The sequence below is a fragment of the Halichoerus grypus genome, chromosome 4, assembly GCF_964656455.1.
Source record: "Halichoerus grypus chromosome 4, mHalGry1.hap1.1, whole genome shotgun sequence".
Lineage (NCBI taxonomy): Eukaryota > Metazoa > Chordata > Mammalia > Carnivora > Phocidae > Halichoerus > Halichoerus grypus.
This window is the reverse complement of record NC_135715.1, coordinates 31,645,041-31,661,922: the sequence shown is the minus strand read 5'-3', so window position 1 is coordinate 31,661,922 and position 16,882 is coordinate 31,645,041. Positions and strand designations below refer to the sequence as shown.

The 16,882-nt window shown below is 42.5% G+C and overlaps 1 protein-coding gene across 1 annotated transcript; it reads right to left on the bottom strand.

Annotated features, from left to right (window-relative positions):
• Positions 1 to 14,235: 14,235 nt before the first annotated feature.
• On the bottom strand, positions 14,236 to 15,401 carry LOC118527760 (SKA complex subunit 1). Its single transcript, XM_036079737.2, has one exon. It carries the CDS (start codon positions 15,250 to 15,252, stop codon positions 14,485 to 14,487), a length of 768 nt encoding a protein of 255 aa, XP_035935630.2. The 5' UTR covers positions 15,253 to 15,401; the 3' UTR covers positions 14,236 to 14,484.
• Between the last annotated feature and the right edge of the window lie 1,481 nt (positions 15,402 to 16,882).

Genomic DNA, 16,882 nt, shown 5'->3' with positions numbered 1-16,882 from the left:
CAATCTGGAGGAAAAGGGTCTCTGACTTTTGCAAAAGGCACTGGTTAACTGGCCAGGTTTGCACCTACTACTCTCCCTCTATGCAAAGGGGGTGCCTTTTTCTAATTCTCATAAAGCCACCCTTCCAGCTTATAGCACCCTGCTCACGACCATCAGCCTTGCCCCCTTGATCAGGTATTTCTACCCTCCTGCCCAAGAAGTGCCTTGTGGCTCTGGTGACATGAATGAAGGGCTCCTCTGCAGGGCAGAAAACATACCCCTGAACCTGAATCTATTAGCCCAGAAAAGCTAGAAGCTTTTCCCTTCTCCCTGCCCTTCCCTGCACAAAAATAGCAGAAGGATTTGAGAAAAAGAAATAGAACCACTGGAAAGTGGAAATACAGGATGGCGTATTTCACAAATAAAATCCCTGTTACAGAACCTATTGGCCTAACCCTGTGTCTGGATGGAACATTCCTGAGCCAAGTGTTCACTCTTTTGGTCACTCAGCATCGCCAGGGAGAAGTGGGTAAGGTTCTGTAATGCAAACAGGGCTGGGCTATTGGCGGTGGGTAGAGGGGTATCTGTTCTTAAAGAAAGTGAATATGGCCTGGGCAGGTACACAAGAAATGTGCTACTATATCTCTCTAGCCTCGAGGCTACTACATTTTTATATAAATTAAATAACCTTGCTTCTTTAACTTTCCACATTGGATTTTTACATCTCAACTCCTTGAACTATAACCTTCACATGCATCTTTTTCAAGTTAAGTGTTTCATTTTAGGTGTAAAATTGAGAATTTTATAAACACTTTGATAAAGATACGCGTGGGAGAATGATGTGGTGATTTTGCATGGTTTACGCCTGTTTCCAGTTCCTAATAGCAAGCATACTTTTTCAAACTTTTTCACATTGATACCTGCATGGGCCTCCAATAGGAGTCCATAAAGGGAAAAAGCAAACCCTTCAACAAGGAGGCTAGCTTTGTGGAGGAGTGATTCCCTCTTCACCCCTTCCCAAATATCTCTATCAGTTCTTATTCCCACCTGCATCGGGGAATGATCTGGTCAAAACTGTGACTCCCAAAATAATATTCAGGGAGGAAAAATCAAAAAAGCAAACAAAATATTCAGCTAGACACTGACAAAGGAATGAACTTTACTCTCTCCCAGGAAAATTCAGGGACAGAGGTGCTCCATGCCCCCATTTTATGACATATCCCTAACAGGCCTACTTGAGGTAGTGCAGAAAGCTCGGGCTGAAGGAAGTCACAGATCCGAAGGGCTAAAAGGAAAGAAGGGAAAAACACATCTCCTGTGCTGACCAAGAATGCCATGTACCAGAGCCAGCAGTGAATTCCTTCAACTTTGTAAAAATGCGATTTGGTAACAGACACAGAAGGAAAGTGAGACATCACAAGGTGTGACAGTGGAGCTCTGACAACACAAATGAAACGAGAAAGGCAGTCAGCCCAGGCTGGGTCCTTTGGAATTCCAGAGAATTCTGGATACTTATTTTGTTCATGTTCAAATTAGTTTAACACTTGCTTCCAATGACCTCTCTGTGCACCAGGACATTTTTCACTCATCTCCAGGACATCCAGCTATTCAGGGAAGCCTTCACTGAAGGAAAGAAAGCACACCCAGTGACCCACGTAGGAGCCAGATACTGCTGTCCTCATTCTGGCAGAATCCTTAGTAGCTTTCTTCTGTGCAAACCATTTGCAGCTGGGTATTTCCCTACTTGTGAAACCAGATTGTCTTCCCAGCAGAGCAAGACCTATTTGATGAATGGTGGCAGAGGGCTAAGGTGGAAGCATATTTTGATTGCCTTGATTGCAAGAATCCAGGCGTTTAAAAGTGACCTAGATGGCTTAACCCCTTCTTATCTGTGCTACAGTAAATGATAGAACAGTAACAATTGTGTGTGTACTCTGACACAAAACAAAAGATAAAATAGGTGTTTTGCTCAGTGTGTTTGAAGCCCTGTGATCACATTTCTAATTAGTCTTTGAAAACTATATTACATAAAGAATTCATTAATGTATTTCAGCAAAAAAGAGCCAGTATATAATTATACAGAGTAAAATGTAGAAGTCCATTTTTTTACCCCTCACCCATTCCCATTTTTCTCCCCAAAGGTAACCAAATTTACAGTTTTGTTTGAATGACTTTAGTCAGTTTTCTATATATTGAAGTAAATAACAAATTTTTCTTTTTTTTTTTTTTAAGATTTTATTTATTTGACAGAGAAATAGAGCCAGAGAGTACAAGTAGAGGAATGGCAGAGGAAGAGGGAGAGGGAGAAGCAGGCTTCCCGCCGAGCAGGGAGCCCGATGCGGGGCTCAATCCCAGGACCCTGGGATCATGACCTGAGCCGAAGGTAGACACTCAACCATCTGAGCTACCCAGGCACCCCAACATATTTTTCTGCCTGTTCCTCTTTCACTAACAGTACATCTTTTAGGTCCTTCCATGTTAGTATATAAAGGTCTGCTTCAACCTCTTTAATGGCTACATAGTTGTTGTGGTTTGATATAGTAGAAAATTATCATTGTGTCGTCATGGCTAAAAAGAACTTTGAAAAAGAAGTATATGATTTGCCTGGTTTTGCAGTGACATCTTGAAAAATTAAATGGTAGCTTCCAGAGGCATATTTAAACTCTAGTCACTGAAAAAGTGCTCAGCAAAATGAACCACAGAGCTCAATGCTCACAGAGGCAGCCTGGTATGGACTCTGCCTTGTAATCTGACTTTGAGGGAGCTCTTTGGGTAGCAACCCTTGGCAATAACTCCTTGAAACGGATCAAGTGCAAATAATTTCCAATCCTGATAATCCTTTACATATAAACTGTATTAAACTTTGATCCTGTGATTCCTTAATAGAAAGAGAAGGTTGTTGGGGGAACAAAATGAAAACAAGAAATAGAAGAGCAACATTGATTTGTTAGGTTGATTTTCCTGACAGTGGTAACTTACTTTCCATAAATTCTGGAATGTTTAAGCAATCTTTCTTTAAATTATATTGGGTTGATTGGGTTACTCACCTTATTACAACATTGGTCTCTCTTTTCCCTTGTGAATTATCACTTGGCTTACGCTAAGCAAGTTAAAGATTCTTTACCTTTTTCGTAACTAAATTTCAGGCATTGCAGCAGATGTGGGTCATGAGGAGTTCCCTACTAGTTTCCTTTTCTTTTTAAGAAAGTAAAATAAGACTGAAGTTTAAGGAAAAAACAACCAACTGCACTCTATATAACTGCATTCTATAACACCTCAGGATCCTACACTTTTAAGTCAAAGTGTATTTTAGCTTCTCCCCAGGAGAAAAGAAGGTAATCATTTCATGTCAGCTTGTAATGAATTAGCACAACTCTTTGATCAATGGAATCAAAGGCTATTGATAGCACCAACAATATAGATGTTAGAAAATTTTGCATTGATTTAGTGCCTGAAATCAATCAGCCTTTCACCATTCCATTTCCCTTCCATTGCTCTTGCAGACTTGGGTAACATTCAGATCCTGAATCATCAGAACCTCCTCTAAAGAGGGAAGTAGGTTCCACTGGAGAGTCTAGTACTCTATAGCTACTGGATTTGAACCCATTGAAAGCAAGAATGGGTAACTTAATCAGCAAAAGAAAATTTTTCCTGCAAGGAAATGTCAAAAATCAAGGGGTCATTACACATTGAGATGGCTTTGTTTGTAGAACTTCCCAGTTTCATATCTCTTACAATCTACTGTGGTTACTCAAGGACAATGGTCCATGGTGGCAGCAAGGCTTGCAGCCAGGATTTGAGTCTGAATGCAGCTCATGCTCTCCTCCACATTCCATTTGTTCAAGTAACTTTTCCAGGGCTATGCAGTCAGACCAATTATCTTAGAAACAAGCAATTATAACCACATTCACAGCTCCCTAAAAGGGTGAGTGCATTCCAGTAACAATTTCTCATGAAAGAAAACAGTAATTGAAGGATTGGCAGGGCTACTGCAATAGACCAAGACCTCTGAAAAGACATTTAATAGCACAAGTGCGTGCCTACACACACACACACACACACACACACAAATACACACACGTCCACTTGCTTTCCCACCAGAGAAACTTATCCTTTCCATCTGAATCAACTAGATATTTGGGGGGGGGGGGGGATATAGGCAATAGGAAACAAAACAGATGAAGTTATGGTTGGCATTCTGAGTTCTGATCCTGCATTGTTCTTTATTATCTGTGTCTGTTCATCTCATGCTGACATATTGCTGAAGGGAAGTCACAACATAAAATATTTATAAAGTCTTATTCCTGAGATAATACATGTGGAAGTACTTTAGAAAAGGTAAATTATTCTAATCAACCTAAGGTAAATTTAGTCCTTTCTGGAGTCCAATTCACATTTTCATCGATAGAACACAGTACCAACTGAACCCAGGCGTGGCAATTTGAGACAACCAAATCACCCCACTTATCTAGAAATATTGCTCTAAATTGATAACAGCCCTCAGATCTCAGTCTGAACTGGATACAGCACAAACACTAACATGCACATGTAGTCTACAGGCATATATTCAAATCCATCTACACAATGCTTTGGATCTAAGTGTCCAAAGGCTATTTTTCTAGAACCAGGTAATAAATTATTTGAGGGTAAGACCTTACTTACCTGGGCCTTCTCCACAACACAGACTGTAAGAATTTGTACATCATCTCAGTCAGTAACTAGTTGTTGAATTGATTATCAGACATTCATGATAGGTTTTCAGATACTGGACCTCTGAAATGACATGTAAACATATGCTTTGAGTAAACTGGTGAAAACATTGTCCATAAACGTTTGCTTTTGCCGAAAGGAAAGAAATATATGTTTATTATTATTTATTTATATGTATTTATGTATTTCTTTCCTTTGGACAAAAGTAAAATGTCTGTGGTTCACATACATACATACATACACACACACAAACACACATATATATTTGGGCAGCAGAGCCACTCATTCCATTTGGTTCTGGAAAACAAGAAAGACAAACCCTTGTGGGAGAGAAGGGAATGTCTGACCTTGCTGCTTTGTTTTTCATGCATTCAACCAGAGTATTAGGACCAAGGGGAGACAAAAGGTAATTGAGATGGGATTCTGGGGAAGCATTTTGTAAGTGAATAAAAGGCCACAGTGATGAGTTCAGTGGCAGAGGGGGTTTCCAAACACATCTCCAGAGAATCTGGAGTGAACCTAAATAGAAAGGCTTTTTTTGTCAAAATGCATAAAATGCTAGGTTTAATATTTGCCTCTTGCCTGTGCGCGGGTTAACACTGGTTTTCGGTTTGAAAAGAAGAGCCCAGCCCAGTTAGCTGCCTGGGCTCCCTGGGCAGCTGAGCGGGGAAGGAGCGCCATCTACTGGCTACAGGTGCAAGGAGCGCCCCACACGTCTTCCAGAGCGGAGCCTCGGAACAAAACATGCATCATTTTGTTAACAGGGCTTTTGGAATCCAGCTGCTCCAAAGTTAGGATCCAAAAACAAATGACAAAGTATATGAGTTTTCCATCCTCTCTCTAATTCTCCTTCCCCAAATATCCTTGGGCAGTAAGCGCAGAGGAAGAAAAAGAAATAGAAACATTACCTTAGAAAAGCAAGGAGTGGTGGAATTTGGTTTGCCTGGGAGAGGGGAGAAAATGGGGCTGTTCTGACTCTGCAAACCAGGCTTTAAAGTAGACTTAAACCTATGCTTCCACCTCCCATCTACCCGTTGGGCTCAGCTAGCTAATGAGGATGCTGGTTAACTGGGGGATTAGGGGTGACATGGAACAAAGGGACAGTAGAACTGGGCTGCAGGCAGGTCGGCCTGGGGCTGCACTGTGAGCCCTGTCAAACCCTGGACTAGAGGTGCTTTCACTCCAAAGCAGAGCAAAAGCCCCACCTTCCCCTGTATCCCAGATTTCTGCTGAAGAACAGCCCTAATGTCTCCCAGAACTAGCCCATGAATGTCTCTCTATAGAGAGGTCTGTACTCCAACCCCAGAACAGTTTGATCTTCACCACCTGCCTGGATTTCCAACCCAGGGAAATTTTTCCATCACAGGCAAAAACACCTTTCCTACTGCCGACTGAAGCTCCCTTGTTAAGTTCCCACTTCCAACGAATCCAAAGGACCACCAAATTCTCTATTTCAAAGGCTTGGCATAAGCAAAGCCAAATTTCACACTAAGACCCAAATTAGGAAGAGTTTCTCAGCTCTCACATTAAATGAATAGTACAACAGATCCCTTCTGTGAGGTTTCTGATGTGGCACTGTCAAAACGAGGAGCCATTTGCTCACACACACAAAGCCCAGTGGCATCAGGTTAGCAAGTATGACATGAGCAACACAGTTTACACTATGACTTCAGTCTGCTCTTCTCCAACTGTCCTGCCTCCTGGCAGTCGAAAGCCAGCCACCATCACCCACCCTGCTTTTCTGAGAGTAAATCTCAGAGGCTGGCACCTCTTTAACTCCACAGACAGGATAGTACCTCAAACAGATGAGAATCTTTTAAAGAAAACCAAAACCACATGTTTTTGAAAGATGTGATGATTGTTTCTCTAAAAATGAGACAGAAGACTCTGCATTAGGTTGTCTTCATTTTGCCAAATATTCTTAAAATAAAAATAATCCCAAGAAATAAGGCAAAGAAGCACACTGCTGATGTATTTTTCAACCTTACAAAACAGGAGAGGGAGCCATACAATCTAACTGCTTGGGTTTGGGTTTTAAATTACCCATCACGCAGGAACAAACTGTATGTGAAAGAATTAAGCAGGGATGATTCTTACAACAGAAAGTTCTAGCACACTTACGACATTAAGTAAGTGAAAAACACCTATTCTTTTTTGGTTGTTGTTTGTTTGTTTGTTTGTTTGTTTAGAGAGAATGTGGGTGAACAGGGAGGAGGTGCAGAGGGAGAGGGAGAAGGAATCTCAAGCAGACTCCACACTGAGCACAGAGCCGGACCTGAGCCTGAGTCAGATGCCAGAGCTGCTCATGACCTGAGTGGAAGCCATGAGCTGGATGTTTAACCAACTGAGCCACCCATGTGCCCTGAGAAACACCTGTTCTTTATATGACACCATGTCCCTTCCTACTTTCAAAAACTCTACAATATTTAAGACCCTCTTTTTTTAGGAAACTAAATCTTAGCTATCTCTAGCAGAGTCACTTGATGAAGCAACACCTAAATACTGATGTGTGTGCAGTGATGTTGATAAAATGGGGAGGTGGGCCAGCAGGAAGAAGGGAGATGTGCCCTGATGTATTCGTCCATATGTGTTGTCTTTGTGTTGACCACACCTCTCTTGTTAAAGCATCACTTCCTCCTAGAGAGAAAGATTAGTTCATCTTCCTACTCCATGGTTTAGATTCCTAAAATAGTGCTTTATGGAGGGCAGGTGCTCAGCAGTGCCTTATTTTAGGCAGCTCAACCTGCCCAATTTCTAAGCAAATCCATACTCAAGGGAAAAGCATAAAAACAACCCTGTTGGCTCAGTGAGGCACTGAAACGGCCATCTCAGACTCAGAATAAGGTAACTCAAGAGAAAGAGCAGAACTGCTCCCATTTAGGACCTGATCCCCGGGCAGTTCTTCCCTGTGGCCCCAGAATCTCCTTACCAACACCACCTCCCCATGTTGGCCTTGCCATAAATGGGATTCTGCTACAAGCCTTGGACTTAAATTCTGGCCAGTAACTCCAGCCTATATCCCCATCTCTCCTGAGCACGAGGTGTTACCTTGTCCTCCTGGATCACAGCTCTGTTCTTGAATGACGCTCAGCCATGTGGATGCCTGGACTGCCAAACACTGTATTCTCTTGTCTCTCTGACTCACACTGCTGGCCACCTTCATCTCACCTTGATCTCCAGGTATGTAAATGATTTGCTCCTTTTAAGTTATATTGCTGTGTTCTTTGCACATCTTTGTATGCCCACATGCCTGACACATAAAAGAGATACATGTACAATAAATGTGGAAAAACAAATGAACAAATTTTTAACAGATGTTAGTATTACCTAATTGACATCACCTCTTGGGTGGCTCTCCAGAACCAATTCAACCCGAATAAGTACATTGTGTGCCCGGTCCCAGGCTCTCCTGCCCCCTGCCTTCCTCTTACAGACACAAATCTAGAGATACGTTAGTGCTCCATGTCTTCCTTCCCAGAGCCTATGTGCAGGTGTTGAACCAGCTTGTGGGTCTTTCATAAGGGCCATCCAGTCATGAGAAGACTGCCCTACCTCTGGTGAGTTCCCAAGTTATTGCAGATGTGATGAGAGACAGGTTCAGACCTAGCATCCCCTAAGACCTACCATTTTATTTTGCCAACACTTATACTTACTACTCTGTGTAAGACATTCATTTAATCCTTATAATAACCCTACAATTATCATCTCGTCTGACATAAAACAGACACAACAATGTTAAGTTACCTGCCCAAGGTCACACTGTGGCAGGGCTGGGCAGGCTGACTCCAGAGCCCACATTCTTATTCTCTACGCTACACTGACTCTCCATTCTGTGACCACCCAGTGGCTATTATAGTCACCCTATCAAGAAAGAAGACAAAGATAATTTGACACAAGCCAAATTATGAGACAACTCATATTTACATCAAATATGAAACTAGTCTTTTTGTCTCTTCCCTGCACCAATGAAATACTATTTAATTCAGAAGTGGGACTAGGCCATGGCAATCTTTCAGCTGAGAGGTGAGATTAAGGCAGTAGGGATCCAGAGTAAGGGCAGACTGGCTCTAAGAACTAGAATGGAAAGGTTGTGCTGTTTTGGTTGGGGGAGGAGTTAAAAAGCAAGCAGGGCCTAGGATGGCTCCAATATTCTTAGTGCTGTTGATTGGGTGAGGATGGCACCTTTAATAGAGGTTAGGAATATAGGAATAAGAGTGAATTTTGACAGGGAAGGAGTGGAGGTGATGACTTACTTTTACACAGGCTAAAAAACACATAGATGTTAAGACATGATTTGCCTGAAAAGTACAAACACTGTAAAGACAGCACCTTTACAAAACTGCAGAACAGTTAGAAAGCATTTTAGATCCACAGAGATCTCCATTTACTTAAACTTTGATTTGTTCTGCTCACAGTATCACCCCAATACATCATGGAATGCACTGGACTGCACAAACTTTCATGATTTCACATTTTTAAACTTACACCTGGATATGATTATCCCTCCAGTGTGGGGCCATACTTTTGGCCAGAGTAGTTCAGGAGGCAGAGGCCCATCTGCACGCCAGGCTCCTGCTTATCTCCCCCAGAGGATCCAGGAGACCAGGCTGTGACAAGGGAATGCCTGCCAGGCAGGCCCCAGGTGTGGGAAGCATGCTCAGATGTGGTCTGTACTTCACCCAGGATGGTTTGGGCCAGCTGGGTCCTGCTCAGCAGGACTCAGGACTGAGACCAAAAAATTGATTTAAGGCAGGACTAAGGAATCTGGAGTAAAGGAATCCCAGGGTCTAATATTAAATGCATAGGATACTCCCTTAAGACTTCGGTTGGCAGTCAGGGGAAGTGATAAATTGTTACAGAAACATTAGAGAAATTCTAGGGAGGAGTAATTCAGATAATCCCTTTCTTAGAGGAGACATGTCAGGCCAGTGCAGTACGCTACAGAGCCACTTACATGTTTAGTATCATGCTTCACATGCAGCCAGTTGTCTGCGGACCAGCACCCAGTTCTTTAGTCGTTTCCTCTCTTGCCTTCCCTACTCCAGCCTTCTGGGAAGTTCATGTGTAGGGATCACCTACAATCCCTATTACAAACAACCTGTGGCCACTACAATATATTGTCAGCAGGATCTACACTGCATGTGCTCTCATTGCAGCACAGCTGACCAAAAGTGACTCCCTAATTATTTGGCAGGCTAGGATTAAATTTGAATTTCAAATAAACCCTATTTTTTCCATACAAGAACATCCCATGCAGGGGCGCCTGGGTGGCTCAGTCATTGGGCGTCTGCCTTCGGCTCAGGTCATGATCCTGGGGTCCTGGGATCGAGCCCCGCATTGGGCTCCCTGCTCAGCGGGGGGCCTGCTTCTCCCTCTCCCACCCCCCCCCCCGCTTGTGTTCCCTATCTAGCTGTCTCTCTCTGTGTCAAATAAATAAATAAAATCTTTAAAAAAAAAAAAGAACATCCCATACAGTATGTGGACATATATATATATATATATTTGATATATATATACACCAAAAAATTGTTTGTTAATCTGAAATTCAAATTTAAGTGGGTATCCTATATTTTATCTATATATCCTATATTTAACCTGGTAGGTCTCCAAATTGTTTGGATTTTGACAGCTTTAGGGCTGGGGAAAAAAAAAAGCTCTACAATGTGCAAGAGCCCACAGAAGATGCAAAAAATATAAACTGCTGCTGAATATAATTTTATAAAGGACTGGGAAATCACCTCTATTTCAACTCTGCCAGAATCTTCTCTTCCTGTTTTCCTGATCTTAATGAATGGCACTACCAAATCATCCGATCTGACATTCTGGGAACTATCCTAGACTCTGCTTTTGCCCTTAGGCCCCACCTTCACTGGGCCACAAATCCACCTCCAAACTAGCTTTCAAATTCACCCCTCTCCTTTGGCTGCACTGCTTGAACCTCTTAGCTCAAATACCGCCATAGTCTTCTGAGAGGATCTCCACTTCCGTCTGACCCTATTAAAGTGAGCCTGGAGAGGCAGACCCATCTAAAACCCAAATCTAATTGAGTCACTTCACTTACAGATATTGAACAACCTACTCCTCGCTCTGTGTGCAGGCCGGCTGTGATGTGCCTCGGTACCGTGCAGAAGGCAGCTCAGGAGAGCCACCTGTGCGTGCCTCTTCTCAGCACAGCATTCGGTGACAATGTTGGTAACTTGAAACTGGTCAAGGTAGGAATATTTACACCATAAGAAATCAGCAAGCACTATAAATCCAGCCCTTTTTTTTTTTAATTGGAAAGTTGATTGTTAAACATTTACCAGCCCACGACCGCCTAGGTCTTCTACAATACATTCGGCTACAAGAAACAGAAAATGCAACCAGTAATAGATAAACCACAAGTGCTGCTTAAAATGTGGTCCCAGACGACCAGCAGCAGCAGCATCTGGGAACTTGTTAAAAATACAAATTCTCAGGGCTTACCTTAGATGTTTTGAATCCGAAGCACAGGGAGTAGGCCAGGCTGTCTGTGTTTAAACAAGCACTCAGCTGATTCTGATACCCACCAATATTTGCGAGCTATTGATGTAAACCCATGCTTGCAAATGTTAGTGTTTATATTCATTATCTGGAGAGCTTATTAAAACGCAGATCCTGATTCCATGGGTCTGGGGGGGGCCCTGGTGATGCTACTGCCTCTGGTTCGCCAACCCCATTTTAACTAGCCAGGGCTTAAACCACAAAGATATTTGTAATTTATTTAACAGGAAGACCGGAAGCAGGCAGTTCAGGACTGATTCAGTGGCTGAGTGACATCATCCCACACTTTCTATCCACTCAAGTAGTGTGCTCATAAATTTTAATAGCTGGCTGGGGTCGAGGCACCTGCTGATTTGTAACATTGTGATTGGCAGCATTTGCCAGTTTCCATGGTGTAAATACTCCCATAATAGTTAATTTTAATCTACCAATGTGATGCTAATCAGTTTGCAAAATTCTTGAAAATTTAACACTCAGATCTCATAAGCCAGTATGAGCTGACTCCAGTACGCCACTGGATATAGACCTGTGACCCCATGGTAAAGGGAAAATACCCCTGGCAAGGATGACAGTGCTCTGAGCATGGGAGTCCTCAGCTTTGTAGATCCATGGCAAGCCAGCAGTGTTTTATCAAAGGCCTCTGGATGAAGGGGACATCTTACTACTGGTTTAAATCATCCTAGGCAGATGAGGGCTATCCCTCGTTTAGAAATTCTGAGTTACTATATGAAGAGGTGAGGCACAAAAACCTGGTGGAAGATAAATATGGTCCATAAATTAATCCACTGTACAAATGTATATTGAATACCTACTATGTACCAGGTGCAAGGCTACAGTGAACAAGAGAGCTGAAGTCTCTTTCTTTAAAGTGCTTACCATCTAGAAGTAGACAGAGCTGACACCCCACTTGAAAAAAAAATGAAGTATTCAATGTAAAAGTACAGCCATAATGTAAAGAAAAAGCACAAGAATATGAGTCGCGTGAGGGCAGGGATTTTTGTCAATTTTGCTCACAGCTTTTTCTCTGCATCTCCCCTTCCTGGGCAAACAGTAATGCTTAACAGTTATACTTGTGGGAAAAAATAAGGGGAAGCCACTCTGCCCTGCAGCACCACAGATCCAGCGTTCAGACCGCGAGAGGGCCAGGAAGCTGTGAAAATGCACTGGAGATGAACAGGTGAGGACATCCTAAAGTCAGATTCCTCTACGAAGCCACAGAGTGAAGCAATCCTAACTGCTGCCCTGGGAGCCTCTGTGATTAGTTCAGGAAGAAATCCTACCAAATTGATAGCAAGACCTAAGTAGGACAGATGTTAAGAGGCAAGAAATACCCAGAGCCTGGCAGAGGGCTCTTAGTCCCCATGTTTCTTAGCACTTAATCCATAAGAAATTAGCCAGCAGCAAAAGAAAATCATTTGACCTTCTGGGTGTGGTTCTCCCAGGGTTTTGACTTCCTTTTTTGAGTGGGTTTCTTTCCTTTTATTGTTTAACTTTTTCCTTCCTATGTTCATGAGTGAGCCCCAAATTTTATGTTCTAACAGACAGTATTAGTCTGCCAGGGCTGCCATAAGAAAATACCATAAACTGGGGGGCTTAAAACAACAGAAATTTATTTTCTAACAGTTCTGAAGACTGGGAAGTCTAAGATCAAGGTGACAGTGGGTGACATCTGATGAGACCTCTCCCCTTGGGTTGCAGATGGCTACCTTCTTGCTGTGTGGTCTCATGGCCTTTTCCCTCTGTATGCTTGTAGAGAGAGAGTTCTCTTTGTCTCTTCTTTTTTTTTTTTTTTTTTTTAAAGGATAATGCCATTATTATTTAAAGCAAGACATGAAGAATTAAACACATCTGAATTTAAATTAGGGAGGAAGAAGGGATAATAATATGTAGTGCCCAAAATATATTCTGTGGTCCTCACGGTGACAGTATTAACCAGGCCACCAGGGCTAGGAGATGATTTTTCCCTCAGCTACAAGGATCAACCTGCCCGGCAAATGGCAGAGAGACTGTGATAGGTAACTTTATGTGTCATCTAGACTGGCCACAGGGTGCCCACATTAAACCTTATTTCTGGATGTGTCTGTGAGGGTGAAGGGATTAGCATTTCAATCAGTGGACTCAGCAGACTGCCCTCCCCAGTGTGTGTGGGCATCATCCGATCCGTGGACGACCTGAGCACAACAAAAGGTGAAGGAAGGAGGAATTCACTTCTTTTTTTCCTGCCTCACTGCTTGAGCCACAACATCACATCTTCTCTGCTTCACAGGCCCTCAGACTCAGGACTGAATTACACATGGCTTTCCTAGGTCTCCAGCTTGCAGATGGCACATCAGGGGACTTCTTAACCAATTTGTCATAATCTCTCTCTCTCTCTCTCTCTATATATATATATATATCTCCTCTTGGTTCTATATCTCTGGAGAACACTGACTAAAACACACATAGCCAGACAGTCTCCTTAAGCGCACAAGAGAAACATCCTAAATTCTTGCAATCCAACCACCCATTTTTCATGACAACTATCAAACTGCTTACATGTTATTATCTTTTTCATCTCAGTATATTTTTATTACAATTTCATTACAGGTTGATGTTTATAGATTGGTTTATACCAAATGCATTTCAGGTAACCTGTTCCCTAACAACATATGGGAAAGCAGAATCATTACATGGAGGGGCTGCCTACAAATCCAACTTTTGCCTGTAGACTGAAATGCCATTGATAGAATTTTGACATTAACGACCTTTAATTCTAAAGAGCCTGGGTCTCACTGGGGCACCTGGGTGGCTTATTCGGTTAAGTGTCTGACTCTTCATCTCAGCTCAGGTCTTGATTTCAGGGTCGTGAGTTCAAGCCTCGCATTGAGCTCCATGCTGGGTGTGGAGACTACTTAAAAAAAAAAAAAAAAAAAAAAAAGGAGCCTAGGTACGCTTGACCTGATCTTCTTGACCTTTTCCTTCCATTATCACATGTGTATCTGTCTTACTGAGGTCTACAGCACTGTCACTAAACACAAAAACCATGAATATTTTTTAGTTCCATTATATGCCCAGCACAGAGGCTCATGTGGTAGGGGGTTAAATATGTGCTGAAAGAAAGTGAATTTTAAAATATATATGCTTTACTTACTAAAACGTTTCGTTTTTATAGGAAGCTAGAAAAGAAAATGAAAAAGCCACAGAAATTTTATATATAAAGAAATTACATATAAGGAAACTATGTGAGTGGCCTCTACCCCCTATTGTTAGCGAGTTCAAAAGATCCCACGTGCTTCAGGTTATAACGTATCGGGTAAGGCCCCCCCCTCGGACCTCTGAGAGCCTCCGGCAGTGTCGTAAGATATTCAGGATCACGTGAAAGCGCTTGTCAGCCTTCAGAGCTGTGAACTCCTTTATGTCAGCTTCCACTATGAAATAATGACCTTTGGTATCCTTTGTTTCTTCGTCAATAAATCTGTGATAGAGATTTCTGGCCACGGAACTCATTGACTTTTTTGGTTGATGTAGGATCTTATATTTACTAACCACCGCCTTGTTGATTTCTTTAATAACATCATTAATTTGACAATAAGTTAAGCGAGATTTCATGTACGCTGGAATGCCATTAAATTCATCAGAAGTTATAAACAGCATTTCTTTAATACTTCTTTGTTCTTTTGGGGGCTTCTTTGTGGGTACAGGTTCCTCAGCTTTGACTGGTTCTTCAGGGTCAAGATCTGACACATTAGCAGAGTTCTGGCTTACTGTTACTTGAGGCAAATGGGGAGGAATGTTTTCTTTGAGATGCTCCACATCTTTATAATCCTCTTCAAGAGATTCACAGAGTTCCTTGAGTGAATGGTTGGTTTGTTCTTGATATTGAATCTCCAATTCCAATTTATTTAGAAGTTCATTTACTACAATGATTTCATCTCCTATTTTATCTAATGTAGTCCTCAAGGTAGGTTCCTGACCACAATTTCTCAGTGACAGAGTTCTTTTAATGTTGGCAATCTTTTCATTAATATGAGAGCATAATTGTTCCAGATCTGAGGAGGCCATCCTTTAAGCCTCTGGCGCGGGTCCGGGAGCAAAGCGCCACTCGCTGCAGTATCGCGAGCCGTCGAGACCCCAGTCTCGGAAGCCCAGGATCGCGAGACGCGACTCCAGGAGCGAAATTCAAAGTGCCCGCCGGGACCCGGCGCCGCGCAGGCGCACCTCTTTGTCTCTTCTTATGAGGACACTAATTCTATTGGATCAAGGCCCACCTTTCTGACCTCATTTATCCTTGATTACTTCCCTAGAGGCTCCATCTCCAAATACAGCCACATTGGGGGTTAGGGCTTCAACATATGAATTTGGGGATGGGGGAACACAATTCAATCTATAGCACACACTCTTTGTGCAGCATTTGCCAGTTTCCTTGCTGTAAATACTCCAACTCCATAGTTGGGGGGGGGGGGAAGGAAAAAGGTTTCAAGTCTAAATCCTGAGAGTGAATGAGGAGCTCTGAAAAGCATAGATGAAGTAGACATAAAGCATGAAAACACACATGGCCCAAGAGGAAACTCATTAGCTAAAAGAAGCCTCTGTCAGCAAGAAATTCCACCCCACTTGAGATTCTAGGAAAACTGACAACTTCTTTCCATTGATAACACTTTAAATGAGTCATATGTATAAATCTTCTTCCTAAATTTAAGAAACAGATTAGGCTAAGGTTCAAAAGAATTTGAGTTACATATGAAGAAAATAACTTTAGGCTACTTGGAGGAAGTGGGCACTTCCCACACTGGGCATTGGATATCCCTGGGACAGGCTGCAAAAGGCCGGGGAAGGAAGCCACCAGCACCCCTTCTCTACTAGCGACAAAGACCGATGGAAGAGTTAGGTGTACTCCATTCTTCTCCATATCACCCCAGCCTAGGGGAATTCAATATGATCACAATAGTACAACTGCATTTTTCTTATCCTGCCCCCATCCTCTATTAAAGGAATTTCAACCTCCTCCAAAGGTCCCTATCTGCCCCCTGCAGAACTATTTTCAAGTGTTCTAGTGGATAACTTGAACTCAGACTTCTTCCTTCAGTAGAACTCCTTATGGTGGACTGCTAATGAGGTCTCGGACCCTAAAGAAGCCAGCGCACTTCAACTGCAAACTGTATCTTGCAGAGCCTTTGCCACCCACCTTGCTGCTTTTGAACTGCCCAACACTGGCATTTGCTGGGGCTGCCATTCTGTAGCTCTCAGAACTGGAGAGAAACATTCCCCACTTGGGTCTCTATGCTACAGAACTAAACCACATGGCTTCTCAGTGAATACTGACCTGCCTCAAGCTGATGGGTCTTGATTCTTGCTGCTCTAAGCATGAGTTTTTTCCACAAAGCCTCCTTGTTCTTTCTAACACACAGTAAACTAGGGATCACCTCTTTGGTTCTTCATGAAAGGCCAACTATATACTCAAGTTAGGTGAACACAAGCTGAGTCAAGCTGACTTCCTTTCTACCAAGGGAATCCAGAAAGAAAGCCTTGGGGAATCTAAACTTAAATGACAGAAGACAATTTTTTAGAAAACAAGTAAAGACAGAGAGCACTCCCAAAATGTCAAAGTAGGGGCCTCCAAAAATTCACCCCTTCATAAAAGCAACAAGAACACTAGCAAAATTAGGGACGCCTGGGTGGCTCAGTCGGTTAA

Bases quoted from the DNA above. Each gene is read 5' to 3' on its own strand.
- LOC118527760 (XM_036079737.2), bottom strand. From the start codon at position 15,252: ATGGCCTCCTCAGATCTGGAACAATTATGCTCTCATATTAATGAAAAG.